At 33.8% G+C, this 21,153-nt stretch overlaps 2 protein-coding genes across 2 annotated transcripts; one reads left to right on the top strand and one right to left on the bottom strand.

Annotated features, from left to right (window-relative positions):
* Positions 1–737: 737 nt before the first annotated feature.
* LOC106721353 (dnaJ homolog dnj-5) lies at positions 738–8,369 on the bottom strand. Its single transcript, XM_014516271.2, has 9 exons — positions 6,648–8,369; positions 6,231–6,397; positions 5,387–5,504; positions 3,944–4,097; positions 3,673–3,797; positions 3,481–3,583; positions 2,874–2,975; positions 1,659–1,768; positions 738–976 (listed from the first exon to the last, which is right to left on the bottom strand). The coding sequence occupies exons 1-9, from the start codon at positions 8,210–8,212 to the stop codon at positions 853–855; spliced, it is 2,568 nt and encodes an 855-aa protein (XP_014371757.2). The 5' UTR covers positions 8,213–8,369; the 3' UTR covers positions 738–852.
* Positions 8,370–9,539: 1,170 nt separating this feature from the next.
* Positions 9,540–13,235, top strand: LOC106721344 (catalase). The gene is made up of 3 exons (XM_014516266.2): positions 9,540–9,872; positions 10,992–11,300; positions 11,742–13,235. The coding sequence occupies exons 2-3, from the start codon at positions 11,199–11,201 to the stop codon at positions 13,194–13,196; spliced, it is 1,557 nt and encodes a 518-aa protein (XP_014371752.2). The 5' UTR covers positions 9,540–9,872; positions 10,992–11,198; the 3' UTR covers positions 13,197–13,235.
* Positions 13,236–21,153: the final 7,918 nt, after the last annotated feature.

Here is a 21,153-nt window from a genome sequence, read left to right as displayed (position 1 = left end):
ATTAAAAAAAAGGCCCTAATTTTAGTGTACAATTTTAATGATTAAGGCAAGCGTTTCAAAAGGGACGTGTTGATTTTAGTTCTTTGTATAGTTTCGCATTAAAACACTTAAACGTGAATTAATGCTAGATATTTTTGTTCATGTTGTCTGTTAAATAACTATTTAAGGCATTTCTAGGTTCCAGTTAAAAAAAATCTTTTGAAATAAAACTAAGAAACAATGTTTATTTTAATCTTAGAATATAAAGTGGTAATTTTATGAATGGCAACATTTCGGATTATGGACATAGACATTTTTAACCAATTTTTTAAAATGTACCGTAATTTTTGGATTATTTACAAATATTTTGAAAACATTCAAAATACTGATAAATATAAAACTGATGCTCATAAAAGAGGTAAGCAGAGATTATAAATTTTCATTAGGAACGGTTGTAGAAAAACTAATATTTTTATCATTAAAAAAAAAAATGTAGCTTAGTTTTTTTTTTTCATCACTTCATTTAAATTATTTAAGCAAAATATATTGATTATGTAATGATATTGTATGTTTTTTTAATATATTTTATGACTATGTTAACTTGTACAGCATTCATTAATGTATTCAAAGGCATATTTTTCACAGATTATATACTAAATATGGATGTAATATAAATGTTTTTAGTTTTTTTAATTACGTTATTTACTTTTTAAACGGCGATTTGTATATTTTTTGCTTGCTTTCAAATTTTTCTTTTTCAATCTCACAACAAACTTTTTTTACTCCGGCACATTAAGTTATCACTAAGTTAGTGTAATTAAAAATGAAATAACATAATCTGTATTAAGCATCCATAAAATTGGAGTGTTATGTTTAAGGCTTTTGTTTGCGCGCGCGACGTCGCTTGTCTACGTCCGCGGGTTTGCTCGCATTGTTGGCTGAAGCCCCAGACTTACTGTACAAGTTGTTTAAGAATTCTTCCAAGTTAGGATCGTGACTGAAAAGAAAAAAAAATTGATAATATATTCTATATACAGTTTATAATGATTAATGAAATGATAAAGTTTAGGGTTTTCTACATCTTTGAACCGACTGTACGAACAACAAAATAACGGAATAAATAAAAATATAAACCACTACGTATACTGAAAAAAAAAAAAAAAAATCTAGCTTAGATGAAATTAAAAAAAACTTAGAACAAATTATAATCGCTTAACAGCAAATACTCTTTTAAGCAGATCTCGTAAATATAAATTATCAATAAAAAAATACCAAAAGTAATCCTATCTTACTACCTCATTAATATTATAAAGTAGCTTTTACCCGCGACTCCGTCCGCGCGGAATAAAAAATAGAAAACGGGGTAAAAATTATCCTATGTCCGTTTCCTGGTTCTAAGCTACCTGCCCACCAATTTTCAGTCAAATCGATTCAGCCGTTCTTCAGTTATAAATAGTGTAACTAACACCACTTTCTTTTATATATATAGATGCGAAAATTTGGATGTATGTACAAATGTATGGATAGATTCAACGGATCTTGATGAAATATGACACAAATGTAGAAAATAAGGAAGGACACATAGGTTACTTAATAAGTTATCTATTTAGTATTAAATGTTAGAATTTGGACTTGGAACAATTAGTATTGCAGTGTATGTATGTATGTATGTATGTTACCCAGTGGGCGCGGCGGCGGGGGAATGGTGGACGTCGGCAGCCTTGTTGCCCAACACAATGCGGTACTGCACCACATGCCAGTCCGGGCGCAGCTGCTTTAGATTCTTCTTCTGACAAGTTAAATTATATAATTAGCTGTCTACCCCCGTTATATAGTGCTGCCGTGATGTTTGATAACCTATAACCTAAATTAGTAATTACTCCACGTAATGCAAAAACAATTTTTATATTTGGACTTGTAGTTGCTGAAATTAGTGCGAAGAAACTCTTGAATTAAACTAGTATTGAAAAATATTTAATATATAATATTGAATTTGATTTTAAATAAAATTCGATATGATATTAATATTACAAAAAGTTTCACGAGGTATTTAGTCTATAAAGATAAGACCTGCTCGCGCGAGCTCGATTATGTAAACAGGTTAGATCGTTTTAAAATGACGTCTTTAAATCATCGTAGGACTGTAACAGATATATTATTATTATATAAAATTATAAATGGTATGGCTATAGCTCCAGATCTAATCAGCAAGATTGAGTTGCTAGTCCCTCGACATGCGTCTAAAAGATGTAGTAGAAAAAGAGATATGTTGATGATTCGCCGTTATCGCTCGAATGTAGGCAGGAATGCACCTATCAATAGAATTTCACGTGAATTTAATGAAACGATTAATAAGTTATCGGATATAGACATTTTCTTTGATTCAGTGTCATCTTTTCTTAAAAAACTTAATGCAACTGTTTCCTTAAAACCGGTTAAGTAATATATACATTTTATCCTGTTTTCTTATATTTCATTACATGTTACTGAATTATATTTTTTTTCTGATTGTCACTGCACTTTGTTTTGGATCTCTTTAGATGTGTATAAGTATAATGTTATTTATAGTTTTGTTATTGTGGTACTCTCTTTGATTACATGAATGCTGTGTTTGCCTGTAATTGAAATATGTTTAAGATTACGCTTAGATGAAACTTATGTTTTAGATTATGTATAACTGTGTGTAACATATTTTGTTGGCAACCCTAAATAAATAAAAATAAAAAAGAATAAAAAAAAATAAAATTACAAAAAACAAAATAACCGTTAAATTTCACTGCAGAAATAATTGTATTAAAACACGGTAACAAATTTTACAAAGATAACGAGAGTACTGAAACTACGTTTTTCTACAAATATCTGTACAGTGGAATCCTACACTAAGCGTGGTATACCTGACAGCTGGCCCACTGCGTGATCTGGTAGACACCACCGTCCATACACGCGTAGTACATCACCAGCAGACCCATCAGACTGGACTCCGCCCAGATGTCACCCTGACACATACCATCATGTTAAATAGATCAACTATAAATACGGTCCAACCATAAATGTGGTCCAACCATAAATACGGCTCTACCATTAATATGGTCCAACCATAAATACGGCTCTACCATTAATATGGTCCAACCATAAATACGGCTCTACCATTAATATGGTCCAACCATAAATACGGCTCTACCATTAATATGGTCCAACCATAAATACGGCTCTACCATTAATATGGTCCAACCATAAATACGGCTCTACCATTAATATGGTCCAACCATAAATACGGCTCTACCATTAATATGGTCCAACCATAAATACGGCTCTACCATTAATATGGTCCAACCATAAATACGGCTCTTACCATTAATATGGTCCAACCATAAATACGTTCCAACCATAAATACGGTAAATCTGTTATTGAACTGCAGTATCGAATGTTGGTCCTTTGAGTCGGATAATTAAAGACAAGTGATATTTTGTGATGAAAATAGTATGGTAGTATGCACTAACCTCTTTAGCGGAGTGTCGGATCTTGCACTGCGCACAGTAGCGGGCGGCGTAACACGGCCTGTCTGTCAGTACGCGCTTGTGTCGTCGTCCGCAGTTCGTACATCTAAAAGATATAGGCATTTGTTACTAATTATAAGAAAACACAAGCAATCAATAAAGCAAAAGCCATATTTTGATCAAGGTGTTCTATACCTTATTGTGTTAGCAGCAAATTCCATTTTGTCTTGCAACTGTGTCAGCAGCTGACTGAGCTCACTCCAAGCGGCTTCCACGTGCCGAGATTCGAGCGCGTGACGCTCATACGCTTCTCTTAATTCCTTGCATATAACATACGTTTACATCTCAATACATAACTTTAATAACTTTTTCGATACATAACTTTAATAATTAGAAATATTTAGCGTCCCTCATTTTATAGTGACTAGTTTATTTATTGACCTATGTAATGTTATTAAAAGGTTACCGGTTCCCCTATGAGGTCGAACGCGTGCTGCAGTATCTTGAAGGCCTCTTCGGCACCGGGCTGAGGGTTCTTGTCAGGGTGCACGAGGAACGCCTGTCTCCTGTAGTATCTCTTTATGTCTTCGTCGGAGCATGTCACGCTCACACCTAAGATACTAAACACAACATAAGTTATAATATCTATTGTTTACATTAGTAAACTACATAGTGACTACTACTACTACTACATTAGTGACCATTAGGTCACCCTCTACTTTGTAAGCACAGTATTTAAAAAAGTAGCCTATATAATATGCTATTGCATGCATTAGCTACCTTCCCGTTGAAGTCTCAAAATCAGTCCAACCAATGTAAGTTATATGACATTAATAAAAAAAACTTAATAAGTGGGCTATGTGAACACATAGCCTACTTATTAAGTCTGGAAGAACTTCCAGACTATGTTCTACATCTAGACCAAATTTCATGAAGATTCATTCAGCCGTTTCGGAGATACCTTCAAACAAACATCTATCCATCCATCTAAACATTCGCGTTTATAATATTAGTAAGATGCATTTCCATAATCATGTTTGGCGAGAGCATCTCCAATAATCAAGGGATTTCTTCATAATTGTGATACTGATTGGTTAACATTGACGTAATATAATTTGTTATATTATATTTTTACTTTGTTGTAATTATTTTGCGTAAAAATGATTACATATTGATAAATACGGTAATGTTGCGTTGTCATAAGTGTTATCAAAATCACCTACTGCCTACACTGATAAGGATTTAATTATGAGATTGTGACTTTGTAAGCATTTACAATGGTTTAATACTCTTTGTAATATACTGGTTTTATTGTATCACATCAATTGCTATTATTCTCGAGGTTATTATATTTACGATGAAGTTAATTTTCAAATATTTATATTCCATTCCACATTTTTTTAGAAAAATTTAGAGAATTAATCATTTTATGTCATATTTATTGTGAAATACCACAAATCACAATTATGCAAAATGTATTTTAGATTAAATGTGGATGGCTATAAAGGTAGAGGAAGACCAAAGAAAGTATGGATGGATTGTGCGAAAGAGGATATGCGTAAGAAGGGGGTAAATTTAGATATGACGGCTGATAGAGATGTATGGAGAAGTACATACTGTGCCGACCCTCCATTGTGATAAGGGCAGGTTGATGATGATGATGTATTATAGTTGTGCTATTACAAATTATTCATAAAGTACAGTCAAACCTGGATAAGCAAGAAACTTTTGTAAGCAAGAGTCATTGTACAGTCCCAATAGACAACCTCCACAAGCGTGAAACTCGGGTAAAAAAACCTCTACAAGCGAGATATATATCATGGTACGTTGGACTCTCCCTTATCCAGGTTCAATAGCATTTGATATTTATCATGAAACAAATATAACTGATTGTAAAGTTTAAGTTTACCTGTATGGGTCTTTTCCTTTACAAGCAAGTAATCTTTTCATAGCTTCTTCCCCAGTGGCAGGCAATGGTATGTTTGTGTTCAATTTAGTTGCATTGCTGTTTGTTTCAATTTCTGTTTCTGTAAAAAAAGTATTATCTACATAAAAAAATAGAATTAAAAACTCGTAATAACAAGTATATTAATAATAAGTATAAGATGGAACAATGATCTGGTCAAGTTTGCGGGAGTATCCTGGATGCGGGTTGCACAGGACTGATCATCGTAGCGATCTTTGGGGGAGGCCTAAACCCAGCAGTGGGCGTTACATGGCTGAGAAGAAGAATAACAAGAGATCTTAAGATTATCATTTTGTATGGATATTTTCAGTTCCACTTCCATGTTAATTGGAAATATATGTTATGGCCAGATAATAGAATAGAGCACTCTATGGTTTAAAAAACTTCTCCAGCTATTTTTAATGTCATTTTTTTTAAATTAATGTCAACAATTGTTAAATACTGATTTAATCAAATAATTGCGAAATTCAATGCCTAATTATAATAATAATTATATTGGAAGAGTTATTTAAAATTGTTTTATTAAATGAGTCAATATCACAATGAGTTGTTGAAATGCTTATCCAATAAGATATGACATTGAAGTGATAAAACAATATAATTTTCTTAAAAGAAAAAATAGAGAAATTATAATGACTTATTTCAAGAACATTTTCAAACTTACACAAACCAAATCACTGATTTCTTTAGCACATTTTTGATGGACGTTAAAAACAATATTTTTTATGGTGGTTGTATTTGTGGTCTATATTCTATCATGTGACTGTAATATTAAAATGGTCTATACCTTTCTTGAACCATTTAAGTTTTCTCCAAAATCCAAAGTATGTGTGTCCGAGTTTCCTGTCAATGTAGAGTAGGAACTTGTTATCTGCCATCTTGGAGAGCCAGTCCTTACTGCTGCGCCACACCGCCTGTGAGCTCATGTATGTCTGGGTAAATGCTGATGTGCAGCTGTAAATTATAATATTTGTTTACCCTGAGTTTACACTCCAGTAACATACTGTTCCAAAAACACAATTCAAACACATATAGATTGTGAAAAATTCACTCACAATTCACAAATTTAACAAAATATACTACTGTACTATGAAAACTCTTCTTCACAGTCAATTCAGTTAATTCTTTATCATTAACATAAAACTTCACAGCTTTATGTTAATGATAAAGAACAAATAAATTTAATAGAAAATATAGAACTTACAGGTCAAAAGATAGATGTAAACTCATGCCACATATATCAGAAAGCAGATAGAAGAACCATACAATTGCCTTCCAAGTCACATCAGCCCAATGCTCCAGCCAGTTCTGAGCCAAACCCAAGTAGCCAGGCTTGTTCCTTCTGAATTTGTTCTGGTTCGGTTTCTTTTTATCCTGAGCTGGTTTTGGTGTTTTGTGATAACTCCGACCCTCTTTTCTCTTCTTCACTTTAGCTGTTTCAGTTTGGCCATTGTGCAGGATGAATTGTGACTGATCATCTTCATCATCATCTATCTTGAAATCATTTTCAATGTTACTCTTCTCCACATTCTTTGTTTTGTTTTCTTTCTTATCTTTTTTATGAGATTTATCACTGTTGTTTTGTATGAAGACAAATTGACTTTCATTAGATTTTTCAAATTTCATTCCGTTTTCATCATTTAAGTCATCAAGAGATGACCATCTGCGAGTCATATTACTACGTTTGTTTTTCGACTTCTTGTTTGCCTTTTTGTTTCTGTCTGTATCATCTGCATTGATGTCTCCTGATTCACTGCCAGAGGATACAGTGTTTGCTTGTTTTTTATCAATTTTATGCTTATCATCATTACACTTTGCATTAGTAAGGGGCTTATCATTTTTGGAACTTAGTTTATTTTTATTTTCAACACCTTGTGGTTTTACTTTTCTAGTATTTTCGGGTTGGGGGTTGTTTTTAGTATTTTTAGCGAGCACATCTGAGTATGAGGGTCGCATTGGCTTTACCTCTGCAACAATGCGCTTCTTGTTACTTGTATCAGCCAAAGGACTATTCTCATTTCTCTTCGGTGAGCTCTCCGACTTCAGTGATTGAGTAATTGGATCCAATATAGTGTTGTTTGGTAAAATATTTAAAGATGGTGCTTCAGGATGTTTCAGTGGATAATTTTGTCCAAATGGTGAATATGTGCCTGATGAGTTTGGCTCCCAGTTACCTATCACTTCTTTTATGAAGTTTGATGTTTGCATATTTGACTGCACATTCATATTTTCTTGACAAAATGAGTTACTCGGTACATTAGTAGGAGGGGGAATATGAACATTGTTAGGGACAGAAAAATCTTGATTCATATTAAATAAGTTGTGTTGTTGCATCGACATATCACATAGTCCCTGGTTGTTGTTAAACAATTCGTACTGCCCAGATTTAGGGAAGATAAGTTGTTGATTGTTTTCATCATAGAACACTCTTACCAGCTGGCCATTATCTAGCTTAAGCATCGCATTACCATAGTTTGCGTTACCTATTGAACCATTAGGTACATTATACGAACAGTTTTCTTCTTTATTTCCAATGCATTCGTTAGTTTGAACATTAAAATGATGTTTATTTAGATAAACATCTTTGCTGTAGTTTGGAGTGTTGTAAATGTTATTTTCTGCCATTGTGGCGGTATTGCTTGGGATCGGCGTGGGTTTTCTCTCGTTCATTGGAGCAGGTTGATTGTTGTCACCTGTTTCCGTGCAGAAATTCCAACTATTGAGCGGTATGTCGCCGAATCTTAAATCATCAGTCGGCGACCTTGCCATGTTTAATTTTTATTGTAGGTTAAAAATATAAACACACTGATACTGATTTACAGTGCAAAACTCAAGAATTTATCATTTTACAATGACACGTATTGAATAATAAGTGATCTATATATCGTGGAATATATTTTTAGAAGTAACTTGACTTTTCACATTTTTCTTTGAGACGACAATAGACAACAAAGAGTATATAAGAGATAAAAGAGCAAATAAACAATAGACAACAAAATTGAAATAGAAACAGAGTAAAAAAATACAGACTTAAAATATATTTTATTTCAACTTGTTAAAATTCCATCTATTCTCCTTGAAATATAAACCCTGGGGGTAATAGGTGTCCAAGTATTCCAACTGAAAAAAATATAATATCTATATAGCTTTGTACAATCGCATCGACAACATTTACTGTTAAGGAGATTAACTTCAAAAATTGCTAGTAATTGTAATTGTAATTCAACAAAAAATATTTGTGTGTGATTTTATGAAGTCGGAGATTAGGATTAAAAATAAATATTATTAAAGAAAAATCTGTTTACTGACACTATTCTTGTCTTGATTCAAGTTAAGATGACATTATAATATGGCGCACTACTATGCACATTTAATTTTAAAACGTACTAAATACAGCATAATTTTCCGGGACATTGAGCTCGGAATGAGACTTACTCAGCTGTGTCTTTTGGTGTCCATCCCTGTTTCAAAGTTTAAATAGTCGAAAGTAATTTTAAAAATGTTCGAACTGTCCCTTAACTGCAGTTGCCAGTGTATCCCGTAGGAGCCTAATTCGTAGAAGCCATAATTGAAAAAAGTATCGTATTTTATAAAACAGTAAATGACTTACGATCTGTTTTCGAATTCTTCCAAAGTGGAATTTCTACAACTCGAACCTTGTTTAATCGAAAACCCCAGTATGTTGAAAAAAAGGCCGTTCCCTTCCGCTGAACCCTCAGATACTTGAATTATTTACACTTTGTAAGTGAAACAATTTTTTTTCCCTGCGTTGACAATGTAAAAGATATTTATACTCGAAAACTCGCATTTCAAAAATCAGCATAGACGTTAGCAAAACATAATCTCAACTTACTAGTAATTTCCCGTCAATCTTACTAATGTTATAAATGCGACTGTTTAGATGGATGGATGGATGTTTGTTTGTAGGTATCTCCGAAACGGCTTAACGGATCTTGATGAAATTTGGCACAGAAGTAGAACGTAGTTTGGAAGAACACATAGGCTACTTATTAAGTTTTTTTTAAAATCCGCATGGACGGAGTCGTAGACATCAGCTAGTTACTTTATATCATGAATTTCTCGTTAAGTCGAAGACTCATAAGTCGAAATTTTTGATATTGTATTGTATTTGTAGATTTAGAGATGTACTTCCAAAGATTCAGACTTAGCTAATAATTGTATCCGTTTATTTTACATTTTCGATTACAAGGCTGTGTTTGTGACACAGTTAAATTGTGTGTACTTTAAATAAAATGCGACAGTAGCAGCTCGCCTGACATAATGATTACAAGCCTCCTCTTTTGTTTGGTGTTTCTCAACGGTCGTTGAAGTGTGACGAGCCGGCGATGAAATATGTACGTTCACTCACCAAGCACCAGATACGGTACGTGATAACGGTGATCTCTGAACGCCTTCCGCTGTTAACTAGGTGAGGGAACACATTACACACTACAACATTTTATGGCTTTATAATATAACGCCGATACATTTATAATAGCAAATATGCCAATATGAAGTTTCACCTTATTTATTATAACGATTAGATCTGCTTGAGAATCTCTAATACCCACATAACAACACTTGTAACTATACAAATCACTTAAGTTTTACTCAGTTGCATTATTTGTTTTGGCTTAAGTTAATATTACCAATGTGTGGTGTAGACCTTTAAGTAGAGAATAGCATACTTTTTTCAAACTACTTTGAAAGTCGAATTAAAATGACTGCTCATTTTCGATCGGCAATAATAAATTTTGTTTGAAGCTTCTCTTTAATGAGAAACTAGCTTTTACCCGCGACTCCGTCCGCGCGGAATAAAAAATAGATAACGGGGTAAAAATTATCCTATGTCCGTTTCCTGGTTCTAAGCTACCTGCCCACCAATTTTCAGTCAAATCAGTTAGACCGATCTTGAGTAATAAATAGTGTAACTAACACGACTTTCTTTTATATATATAGATTATATGACATACACAAACACTGCTCATTAAAAATTGTGTAGATACCAATACCAAGAGCAATAAATTTATTAGTCATAATCTGCATTCGTTAGAGTCTTATATGAGTCGTACAAGTAAAAGTTATATTGTTTTTGCTTTAGAAGTAAATCCTCAAGATCAGCCAGGAAGAGTTGAAAATTCATCAAGACATTTGCGAGCAATTTTCTTGAATATTAGATTCTGAAACAGTTTCTGACAACATAAAATTTAGTTTACGTAATTTTATAACACTTGTCAATGACTTTATTATGTGAGTGAAATTCTAGATAACCCAGATTTTATAATAAGAAATTGTTGCAAGCTTTATTTCAATAGTAATTTGCATTTAGTACATACTAAACACCAGTTGTTATTACAATTTATTAGGTTGGCTATAAAAGCGTATTATTACATTAAAAGTAAAATAATGTTTTCTTAATTGTCACAGCAAATCATGGTTTTCTTAAGAAATAAAATTTTCACATCTTGAGCATATTAATACATAGATTGATTATTCCACGTAGATTTCTATTTAATACTTCATTGTTTTATAAAACAATTTGTTTCAGATCCAAATATAATAAATAAATTGTGACACTGAAAACACGTAAGCTGTACAACATTTTTCACTTTTGTTGTGCAATAGTTGCGCGGCCCATGAGACTTGGCCAGTGAGAGACAAGGCCGAGCCGTTGACTGAAATATAAAGACTGTGCTGATAGACCAAACAACCGTTTGACTCTGGTATCTCGGAGAGGATGCTGGAACTGTGAGCAATGATGTTACGAGGTTTCTTTCTGGTTATAATCGTGGCGGCGGGAGCGAATGAAAATGACCCAGCTGGACAACAAATTTTGATCTTTAAGGAGAAGACGAAGGTTTGATATTTTGGAATATGTTTACATTTTTTTTAATTATTCACTTGTTTTTTTTAATGTGTAACAATTTTTTTTTACATCTTTATGACCTAAACGACATATCGAAAAATATTTTGGTACCGAAGAAAGTGTAATGACTTCACTTTTAATCACTTTATTATAATCAAATTGTCTTAACTTTGAAAGAAGTTAGTAAAGATATTGAAGAGTAATCGCTCCAATGTAAATTAAATCTGGCGTAGAATACGGCAAACTGTTATATTCTTCATAACATCGGAAAGTCTATGAGGGTCATGACATAGTTTGCATAATTGTATAGTGACAAGGTCATTCTATTATATCAATTGGCCTAACTACCGATTTTAAATCAAGAAACTAGAGCATGTACCTACAATAAAACAGAATAAAAAAGTGATTTAATTTCCGTTTGATTTATTTTAGGGGCCGATTGGTGTAATGACAACGAGTGCTGGTGCTCCAATAGAATACAAAGATGCTACTGTAACCCTCAACTCTAATCTTATATTCAACGAATACTTTATGGACTCACTAACACATCTTGTGCGAGAAAGAATACCAGAACGTCTAGTCCATGCGAAAGCAGGCGGTGCCTTTGGTTACTTCGAAGTGACCCATGACATTACTCACATTTGCAAAGCCAAGCTTTTTAGTAGAATCGGCAAAAGAACACCGATAGCAGCAAGATTTTCACCAGTAGTCGTTGAAAGAGGAGGAATAGATACTTCCAGAGATGCCAGAGGATTTGCTCTTAAGTTTTACACTGAAGAGGGTAACTTTGACATTGTAGGCTTCAATACGCCGATGTACGTGTACAAAGATCCTCTATTGTTCTCCACCTTTGTTAGAGCACAAAAAAGAAATCCAGCTACGAATCTCATCGATGGGAATATGCTTTGGGATTTCTTGACTTTGCGACCTGAAAGTTTACATATGTTTCTCTTAGTGTTTGGGGATCGAGGAATTCCCGATGGATATCGTCACATGCCTGGCTTTGGTATACATACATTTGAAGTTGTTAACGAACACGGAGAAAAAAGTTTCGTTAGATTCCATTTTATACCAAATGCTGGAATTAAAAACCTAAGATCCGAAGAAGCGAGAAAAATTGCAGCTGTCGATCCAGATTATGCTACTAGAGATTTATACAGAGCTATAGGTAATGGAGATTTTCCTAGTTGGAAAGTCAGTATACAGGTGTTATCTCTTGATGACGTCAAGAATGCAGGTTTTGATGTTTTCGATGTGACCAGAGTTTTACCTTTAGATGATTATCCACTGAAACCTGTTGGTATATTTGTACTAAACAAAAATGCAATAAACTATTTTGCTGAAATAGAGCAGCTAGCTTTTAATCCTGCTAATTTAGTGCCAGGAATATTAGGGGGTCCTGATAAAGTTTTTGAAGCTCGTCGTTTGGCTTACCGGGACGCTCAGTATTACCGTTTGGGAGCAAACTTTAACAGGATTCCTGTAAATTGTCCTATTCAAGTGAAAGTCCTGGCTTACAATCGTGACGGTAGACCTCCAGTTAAAGACAATGAAAAAGATACTCCGAATTATTATCCAAATTCGTATAACGGAGCTGAAGCATATGTGGATAAGAAAAGAGCCGAATTAATTGAAATATACCAAGATGATCCAAATAATTTCCATCAAGCTACGGAATTGTACGTAAATGAGATGACGAAGGATGAACGAAGTCGCCTTGTCGAAAACATACTGTATAGTTTAGGAGGCGCAGCAAAATTCTTACAAGAAAGAGCGGTCAAGTTATTTTCTATTATACATTCAGATTTAGGCGATCGAATTGCAGAAGGTCTAGCATCAAATAGAACAAAACATTATCATTACGATGATGGTTATTTTGTTTACTAAAATTGTAAGACTATTTAATTCAATTTAAAATTTGTAGTTGCAAGATGATTCTAGGGCTTAGGTTTGAAATAATCTGTGATATTTTACGTATATTTTTTAGTTTCATTAATCATTTTGTAAATATAGGTTTTTTTTATTTTTATGTTGTTTTTTAGAAATGTTTTCGTAACAAGTACATCAGGAAAATATAGTATTTACCCTTGATCATGTTTTTGATATGTTTCAGTATTATTTTTGTTAGCGAGCTATATTTTTTTTACTTTTAAACTTTATTTATTGTACAATGACTTATTTTTAATGATTATCGTTTACCTATAGCATACCCTGAAAAATTTAATAAAAAAAGTTAAATAAGAATATTGTTAGGACTAGTGATGCAACGGAAGTGTCTTACCGGAACCAGAAACGGAAACAGATGTCAAAAATAAATTTTAGCAGAAACGGAAACGGAAACGGAAGCGGAAACAGAAGTGTAAATAATAAAAAAAAACATATTTACAACATTTTTTTTTTGGTAAGAACAGTTTTTATTCGTTTTTAATTTATTAAGGCATTGGATATCGGTGTCCTTTAGCCTTCAATATATGTATTTTTACTGTGCTGAAATAAGTTAAAATACGTTTTTTTTTTATTTATTTTCAGGAAACAAAATTACACTATTTACAAATTAATGTTCGCCAAACCACTTGTGTTGATAAACGACAAATATATTTCTTTATTAATACATTCACTGCTGACCACTCGAATCCGAGTGGGCAGAGCTATTAGTAGCGGCGCCTCCCCCTCGGATCCGAGCGAGGGGCCCGTTCACTTTGTAGTAGCCAGTAAGCCGCCGCCATTTGAAGCGAGTCCATGTTGCTTTGTGTGGCCACTCTGGCAATATAGTCAACTAACGAAAAAGAGTATTAGTTTCATTCTTACAGTGTTGTAGTGATTAGTACCACGTTCGTACGGAGGCAAACATACAAATATCTTGTATCACATGAAGCTAAGGCTGAACTTTATGTTATGTATGTATATTTTTTAAATATATGTATGTCCTGTATGTGTGTGTACGCGTTTATGTTTATGTGTGTGTGTGTATACGTGTGTGTATGTGTGGGTGTGTATGAAATGTTACAAGATCTTGAACCGAGAAGATAAAAGCTGGTTTTGATTAGTATCCTTAGTTGTTTTACTCAATATTCTGGAATTTGATGAAAAACTTGACTTTGTCAAAATATTGTAACATATTAGTACACAGAAATGCAATCGTGGAACAAATATCTACATACGAGTATTAGTGAACTAAACCATTGCCATCCCTAGTGCTCAAAATGATGATCCCTAGTGCTCAAAATGATAATCCCTAGCGCTCAAAATGATGATACCTAGCGCTCAATTACAAAAAACCTTATTAATTTATCTATATGTTCAAACACTCCCAGATATACTAAATAAAAATTCACCATATAAAGTTTTGGCTCCCAGCTGTTACCTTTTTTATTTTGTAAACAGTGAATGTGTTAAGTATCAAAAACACCAAATCTAGATTAGAAAAATATATAATTATAAGGCACTTGACTTGCAATCTGCACGGCCTGGGTTCGAATCCCGCTATGTACCAATATGTTTTTCGATTTAGATATGTACATTTATCCGACGTTCCTACGGTGAAGGAAAACATACGAGTAGTGATGCTGCCTGCACATATCTGAGAAAAAATTTAATGATATGTGTGAAGTCAACCCGCTCTGGGCCAGCGTGGTTGACTATGGCCTAGTCACCTATAATTTGGGGTAGGCTCCGAGCCCCTCAGTGGGGATGTATAGTGAGCTGATGATAATAACGATGATGATATATTACATGGTTATCACTTATTCAAAAGTACATTTAATAACTCGTTAGTATGAAATAGTCACATTTTGCCAGTTGTCAAATTTTATATGGACAACAACTTGACAGTTTACTCCAGCAAGAGAAACTGATTGTTTCAAACAGCAGCAGAAAATATTACGCGCTTAAATTCACGAAAAAGTACGTAAACAAACAAAATGCGACAAGTGCCGAAAGGCCGCGCACGGACTGCGCGTCTCCCGCCGCGCATTTGGATCTCTCGGCCGTCGTAAAGTTCCGTTTTATCTCCGTTATAAAAGTTGCGGAAACAGAAGCAGAAACGGATGTTGAAAAGCATGCGGAACTTCCGCACTTGCGGAAACGGAAACAGACATCCGTTGCATCACTAGTTAGGACACACCCCTAACGAAGTGAAAAGTAGTGATGCAACGGAAGTGTCTTAGCGGAACCAGAAACGGAAACGGAAACGGATGCGGAAACAGGAGTGTAAATAATATGAAAAAAAAACATATTTACAACAAATATCTACATATTAGTGAACTAAACCATTGCCATCCCTAGCGCTCAAGTGCAAAAAATGTGTTTTTTTATTGAAATAATTATAATAACATTATTAATTTATCTATATGTTCAAATATTCCCAGATATTAAATAAAAATTCACCATAAAAAGTTTTGGCTCCCAGCTGTTACCTTTTTTTATTTTGTAAACAGTGAATGTGTTAAGTATCAAATACATCAAATCTAGATTAGAAAAAGATATAATTATTAGGCGTCGGTGGCTCGTGGCACTACGTGACTTGCAATCTGCAGGTCCTGGGTTTGAATCCCGCCATGTACCAATGTTTTTCGATTTACATATGTACATTTATCCGACTTTCTTATGCTGAAGGAAAGCATCGTGGTGCACATATCTGAGAAAAAATTCAATGATATGTGTGAAGTCAACCAGTTCTGGGCCTGTGTGGTTGACTATGGCCTAGTCACCCCTAATTTGGGGTAGGCTCCGAGCCCCTAAGTGGGGATGTATAGTGAGCTGATGATAATAATGATGATGATATATTACATAGTTATCACTTATTCAAAAGTACATTTAATAACTCGTAAGTATGAAATAGTCTCATTTTGCCAGTTGCCAAATTCTATATGGACAACAACTAGACAGTGTACTCCAGCAAGAGAAACTGATTGTTTCAAACAGCAGCAGAAAATATTACGCGCTTAGATTCACGAAAAAGTACGTAAACAAACAAATGCGACAAGTGCCGAAAGACTGCGCATTTGGATCTCTCAGCCGTCGTAAAGTTCCGTTTTATCTCCGTTATAACAGTTGCGGAAACAGAAGCAGAAACGGATGTTGAAAAGCGTGCGGAACTTCCGCACTTGCGGAAACGGAAACAGACATCCGTTGCATCACTAGTGAAAAGACAGCTAATTATTTATTTTCTTAAGGGGTGCTGATGATTTTGTTTGTTCACATTTAATGGACCCCCCTGAAAGTGATAGGCATGGAAATAAATATTTCAAAGCTGAAAATATTGTAATTTTTATTTCAATAACCAGAACGCCTTGAAAAAATTAATAGCAATGTTAATGATGTAAAATTGCTAAATTAAATTGTACACAGCTGGTGCTAAGATCTAAGGTTTCACGTATTATGAACAATGTGCGTAGATGTGTAAATGTCTGTAATATGGAATAGATTACTAGTTAAATGTTAAGGTTATCGGTACCGCACGCGGCTCAGGTGTCGACACACTACGCCAAGCATAAGGACGAATAGGATCAATCACTTCCGATTATTATCATTCTGGTTCCGCAATCACAGCACAATTATTGTTATAATTATTCCTCCATATAGACAATTGACTTATTACTAGATGGAGTGATGTAGTGAATAATTAAAAGTAGATAGGTACTGATGTGTATGTTGCGTGCACACACACTCTCTCTCTCTGACTCTCTCTCTGTCTCGTGGATTTCTTTTATAGTAATAAACCAGCTGTCACAGTGATTGCGCGTTTCTTTTTTTGCACCTGTACTATAGGTACATTATGATACACAGTCGGCTAATCGACAATATTTTGAACTAGCTTGGAACCAAATCTGTCGTATAAAATATTGGCGGTAATTCCATATAGTCATAAACGAGACTGAATCATCGTGGATAAGACGAAAGTTCGACATAGACTATCTTACTCATTGGTTTTCCCTTGCTATTTATTAACCAAAGTTATACAAAACTTATTTGAATATAAAAGTATGAAATAAGTTATAGAATATTGAATCTGACGTTATTTAGTTGAGTGGATCTATTTTTGTGTCTATAGGTCTTGAATTCTTTAGATTTTATTTTTATTTTAAGAACTTTAATGCATGACGAAATGGAGAAAAGAGGAACCACGACAGAGCCGATTAGGTCCGTTGATATGGCCTTTCTTAATGGCGTTTCGTAACTAAAATGATGCTACGAATATACCTTTCATTGCATGTTTATAAGATTTATAAATGATTTGGACAATTACACTCTATTGTACTCTGGTCTATCAATGTTTTATTAAAGCCTTTTATTAATTAAGATGCGAGATAACCGAGTGGTAAAATGATATGTCTATGTGTTGATATTTTCTCTGTCTATGTGTCCCCTTCTCTGTCGATTAAAGGTAGACAACGCATCTGCAATTGTGGATGTCTATGGGCAGCGGTCGCTTCGCTATTTAGGTGGATTCATGTTACCGCTTGCACGTTTGCCACCTTATGCTATAAAAAAATATGTTTGTTGTGAATACGGCCTACGAAGTACCACGCTTAAAAAAAGCATAAAATTATCTCGACAGATTTGCGTATAAGTAACCGTACAATTTATAGAATTAACTAGTAAAGTTTGCTCCTAGTTTATTCTGCTACTTAACACGTCGACTAGTTACCATAACAATTTCAAATTCTTCTGGTATTTAAATTATGTCGATGGTACTGTACCATCTAATGCGACCTTATATCAATATGATAAGGTCTATATTCCAATGATAATAACGATTTACCTTCAGGCTCCATGGCTGTATTACACCAAATATGGGTCTGTCGCGAGTTGACTCCTTATTATTTCAATCTAATTGGCAATATCTGCTTGCGTTTATAGCCGTGTTAGGATTTCGAGGTGGAAAATTTAAAGCATCTACGGTATTATTATCGACGTTATCACTATCGGAGTTGCAGCGTAATTTACAACGTTTTGTCGCTCAGAATACGGATGCGGTGATAAAGATTTTATTTGCTATTGTTCTAAGAAGTTTTCGATTCTCTATAATCGCTTGGACTAATTCTGGTTAATGTATTCTGTAATCGAGATATCATTTAGCCGTCGCAGCTGTTTTGTTATATAATTCATAGCGGATTGCTTTGTTAATGTGTGCTTCTATGTTTTATGTAAGTTAAATATGTGCTCGTAAAAAATTTGGAAATACACGATTTTAATTAATTTCTTATAGTACCGAATTATCTTTACATCGAGTCCTCAACAATATACTTCCTTGATAATTATAAAACAGTTTTGATTGGCGTTAGGCCCATAAATGTGAAAATTCTAGACAAGGCTATCCAAAGTAGAGTTCATTACTGCAGCAAAATTAAATTGTAATTTTCCTCCGAAATTTAATTAACTGATTTAAATAATTTTTGTTACTTTACCTTCCATTTTCAACGTCCCATATCTTGATGGTTAAAAAAGCGAAAATTGATCAAAATAACGAAGTGTGAAATATGCAATGCAAACTAAACTCGCCTACTCGAATTACGTATTGTATTTAACTTTGTTTTGACGAAGTTAGCTATAAAAACAATGAAACTTCATTCGTCCACAGACTAAAAAAATTATAAAGAAAACCTAAGGTCATATTGCAGTTTGTTCGAGTTAAGTGAAATGTTTTGTTTCGTCTGTGGCTACTTTTACAAACTGCGAAAATAAGTTCGTACTGAGTGCTTAAAAGAGGTTCGTAACTTGAACTCAAAGCAAAGAAATCCTTTCACAGTTTCTGTATCGTGGGAACGCTGTGGAATTTGCTATAAGTGTGAAATAAATTATGATTTATTTGAGGACTTATTTTCATAAAGTGTTTTATGTTTGTTGTTACTTTAAGTGGTTTATTTATAAGATAACTTTAATAGTTGCTCAATTACTTTTAATAGTCGTTATTTTGATTGATTTATAGCTTATATTTGTTATTAAACAAGGTAGAAAGTGTCATGAATTTTATATAAAAAAAAATAAAGATATAAATTTGTAAATCTGTATTATAAATCTTGAGAATATAAGAGCTATTAAAAGCGTAGTAATGTATAACGGACAGCATGTAACCGCAACATCACTAGATAGCGGACGACCCATCTCGGGGGGTCTATTCTGTCGTCAATCAGAGCGCCTCGGCGACGGGACAGCGTGCGACATTCGATACGAAGCATCCGACACCGGCTTTCGCGTCGCCGCCTCGTGTCGGCTCCGTGTCGGCTTCGTGTCGACACCGTGTCGGGCGCTGTGCGATCAAACACCTATCGATTACAAGTGATGCTCCGCTGGTTTCAATGCGTGGATGGGTTCATAAGATGGGTCTCTAACTATGATGTTGAAGGTATCTTCGTATGGTCATATTATTAAAAAGCGCAGGTCCATAATATTTTGTTACTTACATAGAAGTGGAAAAATGAATAAAAACCAAGCTAACTTCAGTTATCGTGTCACTTGCTACATTTCGTCAAGTGTATATTTGAGGTGTGACCAAAGAGTGTGTGACTATTCTGCCTGAATTCACAATAAATTTCAAGTGTCAAACGCATGTCAAAGCAATACCTTACGTAAGGCTTTCAAATACCTAAAGAACAAGTTTAGCTTTCGTAGGTATTTACAATTAACTGTGGAAGTTCGCCTGACTTAAGATTACTTCACGATTGAAGGAAGTTCAAGAGGCGGAAAAAACACATCAGTATTGATTTTATCAATAAGGGTAAAAGTTTGAAAAACATTTAAAATATGTCTTTTTTTAATATTTATAAAATTTTTGCTTTGGCGTTGTATGGAAATTTAAAAAATTCGGTGTTACCTAACATATCAAATATTTTATGTACTAAAATCTTACTTAAAAAGTTAATACAAAGCCATGTTTGTTTACTAGTTTTGATGTATTAAATTACTTGCGAATATTCGATCGGAATGAACGTCAATTGACACTAAACTAATTAGGAATCGATTCGGAAATTATATCAATGTATTACGAGTTATGTTCTTAGGTTACAAAAGTCCATTTCCGTACTAATAAATTAGTACAAACCGCAAAATGAAAACCAAAAATTCGTAATAATTTATCTAAGTGTTACAAAAAATAAATAAGTATTGTATTACAATTAAATACAAAAGCATGACATAATATCTTCTAATTTGGCAACTTGTAGATATATAATTACTATTTTGGTTGAAAAACTATATGTTCGGGATTTACTCTTAAACTACACAACGGATTTAAATAATTCTTTTACTATTTGAAAGCCTTTATTATGAAGTTAGTCTGACATACAAGAGAACCGTGATAATCCGACAGCCGTTTTGCAGGTCAGTGTCGAACTATGGAATACAACTTTTACAAAAAAGTTCCTTGTAATCCGACAATTTATAGATTGAATTTCTATATGTTATGCTATGAAGTAAAAAGTATAATTAACGCCATTAATGTTATAAACCGGACAAAAAATAATAATTTTGCTTAGGAATTAATTGTGTACAAACATATTATATATGCACAGGTGGGCACAGTTAATCGAAAAGTTAACTTCGTTAATCGTTAATTCGTTAATTAAAAAATTAACTTCGTTAATCGTTAAAGCGTTAAATTCTCGAAAATTTAACGCAAGTTAAAGTTAATCGTTAACAGTTAACCATACCAAAATTATACATACTAATTTTACACTTATGTGGCGACACTTTTTAAAAAAGTAATTTGACTATACATTTATAGAATGTACACATTAGTATAAGAGACAAGTATGAATGTATTATAGTATATTTCATTACGAGTGCGGAAAGCTTATCATTTCAAAGAGTTCCGACAAAAATGTCTACCCGAGCCAAGGCGCAG

The sequence above is a fragment of the Papilio machaon genome, chromosome 6 (assembly GCF_912999745.1).
Source record: "Papilio machaon chromosome 6, ilPapMach1.1, whole genome shotgun sequence".
NCBI classification, from domain to species: domain Eukaryota; kingdom Metazoa; phylum Arthropoda; class Insecta; order Lepidoptera; family Papilionidae; genus Papilio; species Papilio machaon.
Note: the sequence above shows the minus strand (reverse complement) of the source record. Positions and strands in the feature narration are given on the sequence as shown.

Coding starts and splice junctions, on each gene's coding strand:
- LOC106721353 (XM_014516271.2), bottom strand. CDS start 8,212: ATGGCAAGGTCGCCGACTGATGATTTAAGATTCGGCGACATACCGCTC. Junction 4,098..5,386: donor AAAGGAAAAGACCCATACAG/GTAAACTTAAAC, acceptor TGTTGTGTTTAG/TATCTTAGGTGTGAGCGTGA. Junction 1,769..2,873: donor CGCAGTGGGCCAGCTGTCAG/GTATACCACGCT, acceptor TTAACTTGTCAG/AAGAAGAATCTAAAGCAGCT.
- LOC106721344 (XM_014516266.2), top strand. CDS start 11,199: ATGATGTTACGAGGTTTCTTTCTGGTTATAATCGTGGCGGCGGGAGCG. Junction 11,301..11,741: donor TCTTTAAGGAGAAGACGAAG/GTTTGATATTTT, acceptor GATTTATTTTAG/GGGCCGATTGGTGTAATGAC.